The sequence below is a fragment of the Lithobates pipiens genome, unplaced genomic scaffold, assembly GCF_037356315.1.
Source record: "Lithobates pipiens isolate NorthernLeopardFrog02 unplaced genomic scaffold, aLitPip1_a1.2 Scaffold_30, whole genome shotgun sequence".
In the NCBI taxonomy this organism is placed as follows: domain Eukaryota; kingdom Metazoa; phylum Chordata; class Amphibia; order Anura; family Ranidae; genus Lithobates; species Lithobates pipiens.
The window spans coordinates 123,942,921-123,962,209 of record NW_027507791.1 but is presented as its reverse complement, the minus strand read 5'-3'; the positions used below and the strand labels follow the sequence as shown (position 1 = coordinate 123,962,209).

The following is a 19,289-nucleotide window of genomic DNA, read 5'->3' as shown; positions in this document are numbered from 1 at the left end:
AGCTAGCGATTTGTGTCACTACAGTCTATACCATACCAGTCCTTAAAAGGACTTTTGTGGACCTAATAGCTAGCGATTTGCGTCACTACAGTCTCTCCCTGCTCCACACAGCGTCCTGTCCTTAAAATGTAAAATTGCCACCAGATCAGGTCTATTTATAAGGTAGGGTATGTCCAATTGTTCATGTGCTGAAATGTCTAAATTGGCTGTCCTGTACCCCATGATGGATGTGTCATCATGGGTCAAAGTTCTTTCACACTGTAAACACATATGTCCGCCGGGCAAACATCGGCAATAGTCCGCCGATCGGGCGAATCGCGAACACACAAAATTCGCCACAAAACGACCGCCAGGCGAACAGTTCGGCCATCCCTACTCACCACTATAAAGACTGGGCTCTAATGCTAGCTGGATGATGAACTAGGGCAAAGGACTGTCTCCTAGCTGCTCTACAAAGACTTCACTTGCTGCCTTTAAAAAAGGGATACTTTTTTTCAGTAAGGCCTGAGTTCTAGCATACTCATTGATAGTATCTCACATATTTTTGTAAAATTTTATTATCTTTTCATGTGACAACACTGAAGAAATTACACCTTGCTACAATGTAACGTAGTGAGTGTACAGCTTGTATAACAGTATAAATTTGCTGTCCCCTTAAAATAACAGTCATTAATGTCTAAACCGCTGGCAACAAAAGTGTGTAGACTCCCAAGTGAAAATGTCCAAATTGGGCCCAACTTGTCAGTATTTTGTGTGGCCGCCATTATTTTCCAGCTCTGCCTTAACCCTCTTGGGCATGGAGTTCACCAGGGCTTCACAGGTTGCCACTGGAGTCCTCCTACACTCCTCCATGACAATATCACGGAGCTGGATGATGTTAGAGACCTTAAGCTCCTACACCTTCCGTTTGAGGATGCCCCACAGATGCTCAATAGGGTTCAGGTCTGGAGATATGCTTGGCCAGTCCATCACCTTTACCCTTGGCTTCTTTAGCAAGGCAGTGGTCATCTTGGAGGTGTGTTTGGGTTTTTTATCAAGTTGGAATACTGCCCTGTGGCCCAGTCTCAGAAGGGAGGGGATCATGCTCTGCTTCAGTATGTTACAGTACATGTTGGTATTTATGGTTCCCTCAATGAACTGTAGCTGCCCAGTGCCGGAAGCACTCATGCAGTCCCAGACCATGACACTCCCACCACCATGCTTGACTGTAGGCAAGACACACTTGTCCTTGTACTCCTCTCCTGGTTGCCCACACACACTTAACACCATCTGAACCAAATAAGTTTATCTTGGTCTCATCAGGCCACAGGACATGGTTCCAGTAATCCAAGTCTTTAATCTGCTTGTCTTCAGCAAACAGTTTGTGGGTTTTCATGTGCATCATCCTTGCATTGTAGCAAAGTGTAATTTCGTCAGTGTTGTCACATGAAAATATATAATTAAATATTTACAAAAATGTGAGGGGTGTACTCACTTTTGTGAGATACTGTATATAGGATCCACTCTAGGCAGTATAGCATACTGCTCGCAGAAATGTTATTACAGCACTGATTACCATTGCTGTTATTGCTATCTGTGCCATTGTTTAATGGTGATTTGCAGATTCCCAGATATAGATTAATCTAACTGCAGATATTATTATTATATAGATACTTATTCTAAACTGCTAAAATATAGTAACTCCTTTGTATAGAGGAATTTGTTTGACTTACATTGTACTTGGTCCTATATTTACATATTGCATCTAAATTACAATGCATTTCTTTTTTTTATTTTCTTTTTTTATCACAATATGCATTTCTTTATTCTTAACCAGTCTGCTGTTTGCCTCCTGATATTGAACTGTAGTGTGCAGGATTTTTATACTTGGGCTATTAATAGTAGTGCAATATCCTCTTTGCTTAACCTGGTGTGTCAGAGGGGCTGAGGTTGTTCACCAAGTCAAATCAAAGAACAGTAAACTTAATCTACCAAAGGGCTCCTGTGAGGGTAGAGATGCAATTAAAAATACTTCTTAGGTGCAAGTATCTGAATTTGACTTTTGTGCCAGCCTTTTGTAATCATTGTATGGCGAATCCAAAATAGAGAGGGAGAAACATCACAATCCAGCCAGTAAATTGCACTGCAGCACTAATGTGTTTAGAACAAACATGCTGATAGAAAGAGAGGGTGGAGTTACTGACAGATGAGTGAACTCTGTTGCTTCTCCTTTTGCTGTCCAGTCACAGGCGGGGGAGGGATAATACCTGTAAGTATTACTAAAAGCTGTTCTTGCATTTAAATTGCAAGGTCTCCATATTTAATAAGGCCCCCTCCCCCTAGATAACATGCTGTTGTTTCCCCTGTAGGGGAAAAAGCTACATATTATACTTACCTTAGCCCCTCTCCTGCCCACGGCACCCAGGCAACTATGATGTCATCACCCTTCTGGTCCTTGGGAATGCTGAGTTGCCCAAATCTTGCAGAAACACTGTCCTGCACTGTATTGTAGCATTATCTCCCAAAGTTTGGGCTGCCTGGCCTTTTCATTGATTTTCACCAGAATGATGGTGATATCAAGCCTGCATTGTGTAAGCTAGGCTGAGCTAGACTAAACTAGGCCATCTACATTGGTAAGTAATGGAATTTTTTCCCACCACAGTTTTTCCCCAATTTAGTGAAGGGATTTTAGCAAGGGGAAGCGGCCATTACTAAAATAAAAATGGACCGTTTGGAGAACAGCAGGGCAAAAACAACTGAAGAAAGGAAGATCACTGCCATCACGGTCAAGTGCAGCAAGACATTGACTTTATTAAGACATCGGTGTATACAGCACAAACAGTCAATGCAGTTCTGCCATGACGACCCTACTCATGACTTGAAGTCATGAGTAAGACCGTTATGGTGGAAACGCGTTGACTGTTTGTGCTGTATACATCGATGTCTTAATAAAGCTGATTTCCTGCTGCAGTTGACCATGATGCTGGCAACCTTCCTTTACTCCGTTTTTCAGCGGACTTCAATCCGTGCATAAGCATCAGACATTCAGCTGTGGATTTTTAATTAAGGGGGTAGAAGCGATGTTTTTTGTTTCCAGCTGGAGAAAAAAACTCTCCTGACCTGTCAGAAAGGGCTATGATGTGTGGATAAGCTGTATATATCTCTGGATTGGATGAACAGTAATACAAATGCTTTGACAGATAAAAGCTCCCATATGTGTATTCCATCCATGTATTTAGTTGTTTGCTTGGAATTCAGCATTAACTTTGTAACAGAAGAGTTACATAAGAGAAGGAAATATTTTTTTATGCTAGACTCAGGTCTTTGTAATCCTTCTATAAATCTAGACCTGGCTGGATCAAACATTGGTGTAATGTGCGGTTTCAGATGACAGGTGCCCTTTAAAGTAAGTAGTTTAGAAGAGTTTTCACGTATGCTGGAAAAAAAAATGCTTTTTATCTTTATTACACAGTTGAATCATTGTGACTGTAAAAAAATACATCTGCTTTTAAAAAATCTTCATGGAAACCTCATATTCTGCAAAGTAACATTTTCTGTTGCCTAATAGTCCAGAGCCACTGAAGCTTTTTGACATCTGCAGGCTATGAAACACATATAACTATGTTTAAAAATGCCAAGATGTACTGTATTCATTCACAACCAAGGATGTCTGTTACAGCTTTTGCTTTTCACGCAACAAACTGCCAATATTCATCTCTATTAATATGTTTCCAAAAGCTGGCATTGTCAATATTGTTGATATTAGCCAGACACAGATATATACTTGGAATTAATCATTAAACTTCAAGGTGAATTGCAGCTAGACTTGCTTGACTAATAGCCTTTGGTTTTGATCAAATTTTTGTTTAACTTTTATCTATCTAGCAGTCTTTCACACTGGATGAATGTGTATTTGTTAGTTGAAAACTACAGGGTATGTTTCTTATGCCCTGTACACACGACCGGACTTTCTAGCAGACTAGGTCAGACAGACTTCCCGCCGGAATTCCAGCGAACTAACGGACTTGCTCGCACATGGCCGGACTTTTCCGGCAGACTAGGTCAGTCGGTCTTCCCGACAGAGTTCCGCCGGACTTCCAAATGAACGGACTTGCCCACACACGGACAAAAGTCCTCTGCATTTTGAACGTGATGAGTTACCCCTCTTATTAAAGGGGACTCCCGAATTCTGATAAGCCCCCTGCCCGCAGACCCCGACAGCCAACGGCCAAGGTTGTCGGGAAGAGGCCCTTGTCCTCATCAACATGGGGACAAGGTGCTTTGGGGTGGAGGGGCCTGCAAGGCGCCCCTCTTCCTCAAAGAACCCACCCCCCCATGTTGAGGGCATGGTACGGCCCAGGAGGGCGGGCGCTCACTTGTCCCCACCCGCTTTCCTGACTGACCAGGCTGCATGCTCACCGTTTTTGTGGCATAGGGGCTTCTCCTTAAAATCCATACCAGATCTAAAAGGGACATTGTCACTTCTCTCTTGTGCTCACTGCAATAGGAAAATTTATTTTTCCTATTGCACGAGCTTGAGATGTACAGTACCCTGCAGCCGAGAACCAGCATGACCCTATCAAACATTCTCGCGGGCAGGTGCTGTAGCTGCCCTTGCGTCGTATTTGGTCAGTCGGACCAGCATACAGACGAATAATTTAAAACATGTTCTATTTCTAAAATCCACCAGATTTTTGGCAAGCAAAGGTCCAATGGAGTCCACACACGATCGAATTGTCAGACGGATTCGTTCCATCGGACCTTTGCTGTCAAAAATTTCGGTCGTGTGTATGTGGCATTAGAGTGTGCCGATATATCCACCATCAGTTCAATATTGGGTTCTATCTATGGTGTCTGTTTATGAAGCAGTGGAAAGTATCCACTTTCTCCGGCATTCACAGAGGAAATCGTTCTCCTCTGAGCGCCAGTTTATGAAGCGGTGTAGATCGCTTCTCCTTTTGAGAAGTGAAGCGATTTACAAAAGCTTTGTACAGTGCAAATTGCCCCATGATACTGTAATTGTAATTGTGTGAGATTACAGTACCAGAAATTCACTGAAACAATCTGGTGTCCATTTATTAAGCATCCATAAATTACCACTGCAGAGTACACAGACATTCTCAGAGGAGACCACCCACCTTATGTTAATAAAATAATTAGTCCCCCTACATAATATATATATGGTCTGGGGCTGCAGGAGTGCTGCCAGCACTGGGGAGCTACAGTTCATTGAGGGAATTATGAATGCTATGAATGTCAACATGTACTGTGACATACTGGAGCATGATCCCAAACACACCTCCAAGATGATTACTCCCTTGCTAAAGAAGCTGAGGGTAAAGGTGATGGACTGGTCAAGCATGTCTCCAGACCTAAACCCTATTGAGCATCTGTGGGGCATCCTCAAACAGAAGGTGGAGGAGAGCAAGATCTCTAACATCCACCAGCTCTGTGATGTTGTCACGGAGCAGTGGAAGAGGATTCCAGTGACCTACCTGTAAAGCTCTGGTGAACTCCATGCCCAAAAATGTTAAGGCAGTGCTGGAAAACAATAGTGGCCACACAAAATATTGACACTTTGTGCCCAATTTGGACATTTTTACTTAGGGGTTTACACAATTTGTTGCCAGCGGTTTAGACATGAATGGCTTTGTGTTGAGTTATTTTGAGGGGACAGCAAATTTACACTGTTATACAAGATGTACACTCACTACTTTAGATTGTAACATAAATATGGCAGGGGGACATGTTTACTGTCTTGGGGGGTCTGATCAAGGAAGAAGGAAGTGAATAAGTTCTCAGTTCCCCTGGGATTCTCTCTTCACTCCCCGATTCACGACCTATGAGCTAGTGAATCTGGGAGAATAAATTCTGACACAGATTGCCAGTGATGTGCTGAGATTGCAGCTTCAAAAACTGGCTGTTTCTGTGTTAGTCAATGAAAGATTCTCTGTGTGCTGAGAACATGTTCTCCCCTGAACATCTCTGTTTCATAAACCGTTAATGAACCTGAGATCAGCAGCGATCATTTCAATCGCTGCTGTTCACAGTTTCATAAACGGACACCTAAATGATTTAGTCTTTCCCATTACAAAATCCTGAGAGAGAGCAATGCAAACAGAAAAATGCTGCATGTGGAATTTTTATTGATTGAGAACAAATGCCCATATAAATGATAAATGATAAATTTACCTAAATTTCATCTGTTTTGCATTGAAAAAACATGCTTTGGTCTTTACAAGGTACATCTCAGAAAAAAGAACTCCTTTCTGCCAATACCATACCTTGAGTTTGATCTCCAGTAATTTATAATATTCTCCTAATGCACAGTGCTATATGATCAAATCCTCCTGCTTCATTATCATCAACAAATAAGTGCACGTATACAAAAAAATGTCCATATGTAAGTGCAACCAATATATCACACAAAATGAAAAATTAATAAGCAAAATACAATCTACTATGCACATATTGCAATGTGATGTGTAATATGTCCATCAATAAACACAACCAAATAAAAGTTTCCAGCAAAGATTCAACCAATATTGAAATAAATGTGCATAATAAAGTGCTAATGTGCAGTCCAATGATTGATAACCCATGGTAACCATATTTGTGATCAATCTTGTTGCTAAATCCAATTTCTATTCCACCTCAATGTGTCAATGACTTAATGAACTAACCAGACATGTGACTTTAAAAAAAGGTCAGTAAATGCTTTCCTCTCCAAGCATATTTTGGATACGTATCCACACTTCTCAACCTCTTCTCCCTCCCTTAGATCCCTTTAGATTTGTATACGTTACACTCGATATACATGCACTTATTTGTTGAATATCTAGGATTAGGTAGGCTGATTTTAATCTGACAGTGCTGTATACCAGAATACACATATATTAATTTGTATACTGCACAGAAGCTTGGTTAGGGTTTTGGCTAAGGTTGAGATCTACACATAATTATATAATAGGCTATTAAAATAACATTTTGTAAAACAAGGATAATATACTTGACTCACTCACTTTCTCCAGCCCCAGGATCTCCTGATGCTGATTGCACAACAATTCCTGGTAAAAAAAGAAAGCTTTGCTTAATTAAACATAACACACTTGATAATAAAAAATGTATCTTTAGTATGTATGTTTTATATTACAATAGCAGCATCATTTTCCAGTGTTTTATATGTATGCATTATTTAATTTATTATTTGTTGTCCCGATACTGATCCAAATTATAATAACCATCAAACTGTGAAGAGAGAAATGGATTACAACTATGAGTGTCCAGATGACCAGTGAGAGCATTCAAAAGCAGATATTACTTCTGTTCTTTAGGACCCCTACATTAAACAACGTCTGATCTGTGAAGCTTACCACATAGTCATGTTTTCCTCATAAAATAACCAGACCTTTAGAAAAGATTTTAAAACCCCTATCTTATGAGCTTAACCACTTCCCGACCAGCGCACGACGATGTACGTCGACAGAATGGCACGGGCAGGCATATTGGCGTACAGGTACGTCCAATATTCAATGCCGCCCTGCCATCGGGAGCGCGCAGCCGGCGCTCCCGCACTGGTCGGGACCCCCGTGAGTCCGGTCGCGGGACCCGCGGACTCGATCGCCGCGGGCATCCCCGCGATCATCTCACGGAGCGGCCGAATGGAGGAAATGCCGTGTAAACAGCATTTTTCCATTCTGCCTAGCAACTAGTGACGCTGATCTCTGCTCCATGTGATTGGAGCAGAGATCAGTGTTCACTAAATGAAAGCCCAACCCCCCCACAGTTAGTAACACACCCCTAGGAACACTTAACCCCTACACTGCCACCCACTGGTTAACCCCTTCACTGCCAGTGTCATTTACACAGGAATCACTGCATTTATATAGCAGTGATTACTGTATAAATGACAATGGTCCCAAAAATGTGTCAAAAATGTCCGATGGGTCCCCCACAATGTCGCAGTCACAATAAAAATCGCTGATCGCCGCCATTACTAGTAAAAAAAAAATAATAAAAAATTATTAATAAAAATGCTATAAAACTATCCCTATTTTGTAAATGCTATAACTTTTGCGCAAACCAATCAATAATCGCTTATTGCGATTTTTTTTACCAAAAATATGTAGAAGAATACGTATTGGCCTAAACTGAGGGAAAAAATGTTTTTTTATATATTTTTGGGGGATATTTATTATAACAAAAAGTAAAAAATAATGCGTTTTTTTCAAAATTGTCGCTCTATTTTTGTTTATAGCGCAAAAAATAAAAACCGCAGGGGTGATCAAATACCACCAAAAGAAAGCTCTATTTGTGGGAAAAAAAGGACGTCAATTTTGTTTGGGAGCCACGTCGCACGACCGTGCAATTGTCAGTTAAAGCGACGCAGTGCCGAATTGCAAAAAGTGGTCTGGTCTTTGACCAGCAAAATGGTCCGGTCTGCAAGTGGTTAAACAAATACAACATTCTTGAGAAATATTTCTTCTGAATCTCTTTTGATTGGATAATTGTGCTTCAACATAATTTTGTTGTGAAGAGCAAATGACTACAGTTGAATTATTATTTGTGTAACAGAGGAGCTTAAACCTAAAACTGACTGGAGCACCTAAATCATTAACTAGAGTACCTAAATCCCAGCACCCCCCATGTTCAATACCTTTTTTTAAACCATTATATTATTGTAATTTATTATGTGTGTTATTTTGTAAATAAGACTGCATTTATTAATTTATTAATTAGTCTGACTTTATTAAGAAATGCAGAAACTTTCTAAGGTATTGCATTTTTTCCTGCAACTGTATATACCTTATGCCAGTTTTCTATTGCTGAAATTGTTGGTAACTGAATTTCAAATGTTTCCTTTGTTTTATATGAAAAAAATAATTTTTTAAATATTAATATACACTTACTCTGGTTACATATCCATAGCTACTAAAACCTTTTTTGTGGCTACCAGATGTTCTGAGCCATTAAGCACAGGAAACCTCCTCTTTATTTTATACATCTTCTATAGTGTGTAGCTATTGTATATTTTTCCATTTATGGGGCATATTTTTTTCCACAAGAAGCCACATAATTGTTAGGTATCCCAATAAAGCAAAATGCCTTCTTGCGGGCTAATTCCAAAAGGAAGCATTCTTCATTTCCAGATGTTTGCTGAATCGCGGTCAGTCACAGATGTATTAGTAAATACAGTTTTTTCTCAAGATTATCATTTGCTATTCATCTACACAGCAGTGTGATCTTTATCTTCTAAAAAGTGCTATTCTTAAGGGGAACATAGACAGTGTTTACTTATGTAAATCAATTTCTCTTGAAAGACCTTATTATTCCAAGTCCTTAGTGTGAGAAAGGAAATGTATTATGAAGCTTGGTTTGGCATCCTCAGTGCAGAATGTATTGCTTTTGAGCAGACTCATCTGACCTAGACTTTTTGGATATTTACTGTTTTGGCAACAACATCCAGAGCTGTACACATTGACAGGAGTAAAAAGATTATCACCATTTAAGCAGATTGCCCTTAAATTCAAATTAATACAGGGCAAATAGGTCTCATCAGCAATTACAATATTAATGGGAAGTTCATGTTACACTTTATAGGAACTTGAGGAAGAGTTTTTCTTTGTATACTGGGCAGAAATATAGACCATACTCTTCCTTTAACTGAATGTTTTAGAGTCCCTACCATGGGAATTGATGAGGATGTTGCTTCTTGTGTTCACTGTACTGTAACATTCACATTATTCAATAATTCTTTCTCACAAAATCTAAAACTGGAACCATCTTAAGAGCACCACCTTCTTACTTGTTGTACACCACTGTTCTTAAATGTCTTCATGGGGCTCCTCTATCCATAATAATAATGTTTGGTCATATTTTTATCAAGATGCTTGTAATGATGGCCAATATTTAGTTTTTTAAAGTTTGAAAGAATCTATTTAACCATACTTATCCTTGTCAGTCTTTCACCTGAACATGAAGCAATTCTGTTTAGTTGCCTATTGGTGAAAGGTCTGCCATTCTAAATGTGGTAATAAAGATCAGTGGCAGTTTGGGAGAGGAGAAGACAACATTCTTCAAAGATTTGCTTAAATTTTCTTCATGTGACCACTCAGAGAAGCATTTAGGTTCTTTCTTGTTCTATTTTTTTCCCCCAGGTTTAGTGTGACAATAAACATATTTCCCTAAGCATTTTGGTCTTTGTAAGGACTGTAAATCTAGCATTGTTTTGTGTATCTCTCAGGTCATAATAACCGTCTTTCTCTTCTTTGCTGTCAAATTTCCCCCTAGTTTCTTCTTCCTACCTGACTTATAATAAATAAATTACATATGGGTGTACTTTCCTGTATTATTTTCAGGTACAAATAGCCAAGCTTTAGCATTTGCACACCCATTGAGATTGTACAGAGAGTATGAACAGTGTACAGCAATTTTTGCTGGTTGCCGGCCCAGTTCAAAAAGATCCAAGCACCACACATTTAGCTGTTCATTTAAGATTTTTATTTTCAGTTTTTCAATTCAGTCACTTCCACAAGCAGTAGTTAGTAGATCATAATTCAGTTAACTGGCATTTTGGTATAATTCAGTTAACTGGCATTTTGTTATTTTTTGGGGTTCAATAATGTTTAGCGCCATTGTTTTACATTAATTTTTTATGTTAAAGCACATCTTCAGCAAAAACAGTTTATTTCGTTTTAGAGAGAGTAGAGAATGGTGGCGAAAAGTTAGAACATCTGAAAATGTTTTTATTCTACTGTGGGCCCTCCTGTTCTGTAGACAATCACTCCCCAGTTGGGGTCACAGGTACTAAAACACAAAAAACCCCCCAAAAAACAGGAATTTGAACGCTTCACCACTCCATCCAAAACCAAAATACATTTTGGTTCAATGCAAGCTCTAAAATCACATAGTTCATGTAGTCCAAGGTTGAGGTCTGCCCTACTCCCCTTGCTGAAATACTAGGCTAAAAAAAGTATTATAATCACCTTTTTTTCAATTTCCATGTTGCAAGGGTTGATGTCATCATCCTCTAACACACAGGTGTCAAACTGGCAGCCCTCCAACTCTTTCAGAACTACAAGTCCCATGAGGCATTGCAAGTCTGACAGTTACAAGCATGACTCCCACAGGCAGAGGCATGATGGGACTTGTAGTTCCCCAACAGCTGGAGGTCCAACAGCTTGACACCCCTGCGTGTAAAGTGATCCTGGGGAATGCTGAGTACTCTAAATATCAGGAGAAGACACTTGGGGGTGCCTTCTCAGTGAGATTTGTAGTTCTTTACATTCCCTAAATTTCGTCAAAGGGTGGATGACCTCACTTTTGTTAAGGTGTTGCTACATACGGTAAACTGGGGAAAATGTGCATACTAGCTAACTGTTTCCTCCTTACAGGTCATTTTTAGGCTTTTGATCAGTGGTTCAGCAAGGTGGAGTGGGCAGACTTAAACAGTGAACTTTGCATTTTAGATTACTTTTATAACATACATTGCAAATGATTAGTAGCAAAAATAATATGGACAGAAGAACAGAATCTCTTAACTTAATACATTTATATTACATATCTGAAAATAAACTTACCTAAAATCACAAATATAGTGTGGAGTGAAAGCATTGTATAACAGTAGATAAAACCTGCAGGAACACAGGATTATACAATATAAGTTAATATTTTTGTACAAAGTAAAATTAAATGCAATATAATAATGAAAAGAAATGTAAGAGAGTGACAATTCACAAATACATGTATTGTACAAAATTCTTTGACATAAATCCAGGGGATCTCCAATCCAATTAATACAACTATAATGTGTATTATTTGTTCAAATAGAACCTTATTGGCAGTATAAATAGAAATAAGACCAACTACAGAAATATTTTCTCTGGAGATTTTCACCTTTATTTAGAGTGTTTCTACATGCATTCAATAAATAGACATACGCTATATATGATACATTTAGAATACAGAGAAATATTAGGAAAATCCACCCTGCATATACTTATGAAAATACAGTACAAATTCTTATGTAGTTTTTCTGCACATATTAAAGGCCACTCAGATAACTGTATTAACATTGTCATAGTACTGAGCAGTTGTTATTATTAAGCATCTTGTTATATAACAGATTAGAAGCTTTAGGTAATGTCAAAAATACAGTTCATTTTATACCTACAAATAATGATAAATGCAGAATCAACATGTTTGTTATCTCTACAGCTTAAAACTCTATCTATCTATCTATCTATCTATCTATCTATCTATCTATCTATCTATCTATCTATCTATCTATCTATCTATCTATCTATTTTCCATGAAAAGCTGTTCATATTTCAATATATTCTGTGCAGAATTTGACAGACTTTTTAATAACTTTCCTTGAATACATGCATATAGTATAAGGAGATAATCTTATTCATGCTGCTACTATTTAAAAAAAAATGTTTTAGCTATGAATAGCAGCAAAAAGTAGAATCCACACATTACATCACTGCAGTTCAGAGCTAAAAATTTAACTCAGAAATGAATTCCATTTATAAATATCATTTGCTATATGACTTTTCTAACTGGCTTTTTACAAAATTAGATTGATTTGTAAACTTTCAAAATGATTTCTATCCAGTCACTCACCTAATATAATCTTATCTGCACCCAGTTATACTACACCAATACTGGGGTCTGCTAATATCATGAACCTAGCAGTATTTTTTTAGATTAGACTAATACTGGACATACATTGTTTCCTATTACCAACACCTTAAATATTATGTTACATTTACTCATTTACACCAGAGACTCTTTACCTTAGTTTTGCCTGTGACATCTAGCTTTATCATAACTATCTTACACCTATATCCTATATGTATATCTTATTTTATAGCTACTGTTCTCCTATACTCTAAACAAATATATATAGTATATGCAAAGAGGTGGTCAGCATCTGAGGTAGTCAAAGATAGTCTATGCACGCAGCTCGGTAAGTCCCCACACAATACTATATTTAAAGAGGCAGTCAGCACTTCAGGTAGTCAGAAATAATCCATGCACGGAACTGGGTAAGTCCCAACACAATACTATATAGCTTCAAAAATAAGTGGCATCGCAATGCATTCTGTCTAATATTGACACATTACTAACGTTATCATCCTTATAGTCAATTTTCCTGCACTTCAAATATTTAATGTACCCTCTAAAACTTTGCACTCTATATATATATATATATAAATCTATATGCCAGGTATTAGTGAATAAAAACACTTATATAACAAATTACATTTGGTAGTCTTACAAGATACACTTATATGAATTGTAAATTCTAGCAAGGATATAATATGTTCAATTACCAGCATTTGTTATCATGTGTTTTCTATTCTGGTTCATTCCTTCTAAGACCTCTTGTTTGACACAGTCATATACCTAGCAACTATACACCTACAATAAACCTAGCAATATTGGGGATGGATATATTGGAAACATATGACTTAAGCTCATATTGTAAACCTTTGCACATACACTTATAGTGGAAACACATGCACCTGAGCTCCTGGATATTACAAATGTAACATATTGTTAAGCAGAATGCAATAAATAAATATAGGACAGGATAATAATATACAGATTTTCATTCCCTAAATAAAACAGATTTAACTATAGTGTTCACAGACACAAAGTGGGTTCTGTTTTCTCTGTTACATTTATTTAACTGAGCTCTGCACCAAAGTAAGCTTTATGCAAGGCACTCACCTGTGTTGCTCACTGCAGCTGATGTCTGTTTAGCGTCTGTATAGATATACACCGTCTGCTATGCTCTGATCTGTCTCTTCTATAATGTGTAGTATGTGTTCTGTAAATGTGCTACTTATAAGAACATCAGGACCACAGTGAGGAGGGCTGGGAAGGAGGAGGCATTATAATGGGGCGGAGGTGATGAAGGTGCAGAGCATCCCCCTAAAATCATTTATAAAACGTCATACCAAAGTGTGATCTGGTCTGAAACCTAGCCACTAGAACTTAAAAAATAAATCCTTAATTTACAATTCAGGTAGAGTGGGTTGTAATATATCTACATAACCAGACAGAAGTAGTGTGTATGTAAGTAGTATGTCTGGATATTAGTGCAATATTTTAAAGAAAAAAATAAAAGCATGATTAATACGTAATTTCAATTCAGGGTGTACTCAATAAAATTTTTGATATATAAGACTAATACCGGACATACATTGTATTCCTATTGACAACATCTAAAATATTATGTCACCTATACCCATTTATACCAGAGACTCATAACCTTAGTTTTAGTTTTAGGTCAACACACCTAGCTTTATCATAACTATTCTACACCTATATCCTATATGTATATCTTATTTCATATCTACTGTTATCCTATACACTAGAAATGCCACACAAATGTATATAATAAATGCAAAGAGGTGGTCAGCGCCTAAGGTAGTCAGAGATAATCTTTGTATGCAACTAGGTAAATGCCCACACAATATTATATGTAAAGAGGTGTTCAGCACCTGAGGTATTCAGAGATAATCTATGCATGCAATTAGGTAAGTCCCCACACAAAATTATATGTAAATAGGTGGTCAGCACCTGAGGTAGTCAGAGATAATCTATGCTGCAACTAGTTAAGTCCCCACACAATATTATATATAAAGAGGTGGTCAGCACATGAGGTAGTCAGAGATAATCTATGCATGCAATTAGGTAAGTCCCCACACAAAATTATATGTAAGAGGTGGTCAGCACCTGAGGTAATCAGAGATAGTCCATGCACGCAACTGGGTAAGTCCCTAATACTATATAGCTTATCCACATTACATGGGGGGGGGGGGGGGGGGGGTGAAGGTATAACATTTTAAGATTGAAGCTGAAGTTTACTATTTTTATGTTGGATACAGCACCATACACATTAGTGATGTGTAATAATGTGCATTCCATTATCTCAGGCAGTTGCTTCTAGTTCACACCAGAACCTTCGAATGGACCGAAAAAATTTGTACGAACTTTAGAACCCCATTAAAGTCTATGGGACTCGAACGTCTAAATCAAAAGTGCTAATTTTAAAGGCTAATATGCAAGTTATTGTCCTAAAAAGGGTTTGGGGACCCGGCTCCTGCCCCAGGAATGCAAATTCTTTTTTTTAAAACTGCAGTTTTTCCGTGAGCACTGATTTTAATGACGCTTAAAGTGAAAAATAGTGAAATATTCCTTTAAATATCATGCCTGGGTCACGCCTGGTCTCTAGTATGCCTGTGAAGTGGCACGTGTTTCCCGTGTTTAGAACAGTCCCTGCACAAAATGACAATAACAGAAAAAAAGTCATTTAAAACTGCTTGCGGTTTTAATGTAATGTCTGGTTCCGGCAATATGGATGAAAATCATTGAGAAAAATGGCCCATTTGGGTCTTGTACGGCTATTAAGGGGAGTCCTGTACCCAAATTAAAAAAAGGAAAGGCGTGGGGCCCCCAGGCCCTATATACTCAGAACAGCAGTATACAGGCGGTGCAAACAAGACAGGAACTGTGTAGGTTTGTTGTATTAAGTAGAATCTGTTTGTAATTTTGAACTGGTTCATTTTTAAAGTGTAGCTCCAGTCAAAAAATCTATTTTTAAGCTTTTTGGGAAACATAGGGAAGGGTTATCACCCCTGTATAATTTTTTTGCCGTCCATATTTTTTCATCTCCCTTCCTGTTGTCCCCTTCCGTTTGCAAGTTGGATGTTTGAATGTAGGGGCCTGCCCTATATGCTCTGCAGAAATGGGGGCCTAAGGTGTTGGTGTTGCCACAACACTGTAAGCCCTCAAAGTGACTCTTGGTGGGTGCTGGAACGCCTTGCTGTGAACTACTATATCAAGAATTGTAATTACATGCCATTGTTGAACAGTGGTAGAAAAACTGGGCCTTTGGTGGTGGTGGTGCTGGTGCCACAACACTGTAAGTCCTCACAGTTACTCTTGGTGGGTGCTGGAACGGGCCCTGCTGTGAAATATTATATCAAAAATTGTAATTACATGCACCTGTTAAACAGGGGCTGAAAAATTGGGCCTTAGGCACTGGTGCCACAACACTGCAGCACCTCACAGAAACTCTAGTTGAAGAGCAGGAATGAGCCCTGCTGCAAAGTATTGCATCAAAAATTGTAATTACATGCCCCTGTTAAACATGGGCTGAAAAATTGGGCCTTAGGCACTGGTGCTGGTGCCACAACACTGCAACCACTCACAAATATTGTAGTTGAGCGCAGCAACGAACCCTCCTGCAAAATATTGCATCAAAAATTGTAATTAAATGCTCTTGTTAAACAGGGGCTGAAAAATTGGGGCTTAGGCACTGGTGCTGGTGCCACGACACTGCAACCTCTCCCAGATACTCTAGTTGGAGTGCAGGAATGAGCCCTGCTGCAAAGCATTGCAAGAACAATTGTAATTAAACGCCCCTGTTAAACAGAGCAGAATCATTGTGGAGAAAGAGGATAGTCAGTCAACATAACAGGGCGGTCACTCAGCATCAGCATAGGCAGTCTTGAAGGGATGTGACATTTCCAAAAAAATTATTTGGTTACATCAGCTTCAGGTGCTTGGTAGCTGGTGGTGATCCAAGACTGATTCATCTTTATGAAGGTCAGATGATCAACTGAGTCGGTGGACAGGCCCACCCCGTGATCGGTTACAAAGTCTCCAGCAGCATTGAATGTGCGTTCCGAAAGAACGCTGGATGTAGGACAGGCCAGTAGCTCAATTGCATACTGTGCAAGCTCTGGCCAGTGATCCATCCTCAAGACTTAGTAACCCAGATGATTTTCAGTGGGAAAATTGTCCAAGTCTGACCTTGCCCCTAGGTATTCCTGCACCATGTAAATCAGACACTGGCGATGGTTACTGGAACCGATCATACCTTGGGGCTGCAGACTAAAAAATTGTCTGAACGCATTGGTCAGATTGCCACCTTTTCCACCGCTCCTTCTGTGACTGACTGAAGCCTCAGCAACACATTGTCCAGGACCAGGAGTTTGTAACCTCCCAGTCTCTGGGAACACGTTGCACAGACCTTTCTGCAAGGCCTCCCGAAGATGTCTCATCCTCTGCTCCCTCTGCAATGGCAAGATAAGATCCGCAACTTTACTTTTGGATCAAGGAGAGTTGCCAGCCAGTAATGATCCCTTTCCTTGATCCGAAGAATACAAGGATCCTTCCGCGGGCTTTTTAGGATCAGGGAGGCCATGCAGCATAGGTTAGCTGAGGTATTTGGTCCGGAGCCCTCTGGGTCACTAAGGATGACATGATCCGAATATGGCACGAATGGCCCACAAAGTTATGGCTTCGCCGAACGGGCGAACACCTGTTGTTCGAGTCAAACATGCATCGAACACCGAGCTCATCCCTAGTCATGAGCTACTGCCTTCTGGTGCTGTAAAGGTTAACAGCAGCCACTGCTAGTAGGAAAAGTTGCGCTGTTTGCCTGCCCCCTGCTACCTTCTCCATCATTCATCATCATTTTCTGTGAATGAACAGGTGAGATTCTGTAATTCAACAGCTCCGTCTCTATTCACAAAATGCGTTGCATTATGGGGCAATAATAGTGGGAGTTCTGTGAATGGCAGAGGGGGCAGAAAAGAATAGGTGTGCGGTGCAACTTTTCTCAGTAACTGCAAATGCTGTTAACTCTCACAGTGCCAGAAGATAACCACACAGAGCAGTATTCGGCAGCTCTTAGGAGACACAGCAGGGAAGATTTTTATCAGAAACAACTGTGTCAGCTAATTGGATATACACCATTCCATCGGATTTTCCGACGCACAAAGTTTGAGAGCAGGATCTAAAATTTTCTGACAACAAAATCCAATTGCATAAATTCCGATCGTGTGTAGACAATTCCGACAGACAAAGTGCCATGCATGCTCAGAATTAGGGATGAGCCGAACACCCCCCAGTTCGGTTCGCATCAGAACTTTCGAACAGAGTGCAAATTCGTACGAACTTTAGAACCCCATTGAAGTCTATGGGACTCGAACGTTCAAAATAAAAACTGCTAATTTTAATGGCTAATATGCAAGATACTGTCCTAAAAAGGGTTTGGGGACCTGGCTCCTGCCCCAAGGGACATGGGTCACTGCCTAAAATGTTTTTAAAAATCGCCGTTTTGGCGGGAGCACTGATTTTAATGACGATTAAAGTGAAAAAAAAAGTAAAATATTCCTTTAAATGAATTGAGAAAAATGGCATGGGTAGCCCCCCTGCCCATTACCAGCCCCTTTGGGTCTTGTACGCATATTAAGGGGGACCCCGTACCCATATTAAAAAAAGGAAAGACGTGGGGCCCCCAGGCCCTATATACTCAGAACAGCAGCATACAGGCGGTGCAAACAAGACAGGGACTGTGTAGGTTTGTTGTGTTAAGTAGAATCTGTTTGTAATTTAGAACTGGTTAATTTTTAAAGTGTAGCTCCAGTCAAAAAATCTATTTTTAAGCTTTTTGGAAAACATAAGGAAGGGTTACCATCCCTGTATAATTTTTTTGCCGTCCGTCTTTTTTCATCTCACTTCCTATTGTCTCCTTCCGTTTGCAAGTAGGAGACGTTTATAAGTTGGATGTTTGAAAGTAGGGGCCTGCCCTATATGCTCTGCAGAAATGGAGGAACAAGGTGTTGGTGTTGCCACAACATTGTAAGCCCTCAAAGTGACTCTTGGTGGGCGCTGGAGCGCCCTGCTGTAAACGATTATATCAAGAATTGTAATTACATGCCATTGTTCAACAGTGGTAGAAAAATTGGACCTTTGGTGGTTGTGGTGCTGGTGCTGGTGCCACAACACTATAAGTCCTCACAGTTACTCTCGGTGGGCAAAGGAACGGGCCCTGCTGTGAAATATTATATCAAGAATTGTAATTACATGCCCCTGTTAAACAGGGGCTGAAAAATTGGGCCTTAGGCACTGGTGCTGGTGCCACGACACTGCAACCTCTCCCATATACTCTAGTTGTAGTGCAGGAATGAGCCCGGCTGCAAAGCATTGCATGAAAAATTGTAACTAAACGCCCCTGTTAAACAGGGGCTGAAAAATTGGGCCTTAGGCACTGGTGCTGGTGCCACGACACTGCAACCTCTCTCATATACTCTAGTTGTAGTGCAGGAATGAGCCCTGCTGCAAAGCATTGCATCAAAAATTGTAATTAAACGCCCTGTTAAACAGGGGGTGAAAAATTGGGCTGGTGGCACTGGTGCTGGTGCCACGACACTGCAACCTCTCCCATATACTCTAGTTGTAGTGCAGGAATGAGCCCGGCTGCAAAGCATTGCATCAAAAAT

At 39.6% G+C, this 19,289-nt stretch overlaps 1 protein-coding gene across 1 annotated transcript in view; it reads right to left on the bottom strand.

Moving 5' to 3' along the window:
* The window catches only part of COCH (cochlin), a 145,676-nt gene extending 131,813 nt beyond the window's left edge, over positions 1-13,863 (bottom strand). Inside the window, exons 1-3 of the mRNA XM_077464797.1 lie at positions 13,720-13,863; positions 11,559-11,612; positions 7,002-7,046 (exon numbers count right to left, since the gene is read on the bottom strand). Coding sequence (XP_077320923.1) covers positions 7,002-7,046; positions 11,559-11,592 — 79 coding nt within the window. The 5' untranslated portion in view covers positions 11,593-11,612; positions 13,720-13,863. The remainder of the gene's footprint in view (positions 1-7,001; positions 7,047-11,558; positions 11,613-13,719) is intronic.
* Between the last annotated feature and the right edge of the window lie 5,426 nt (positions 13,864-19,289).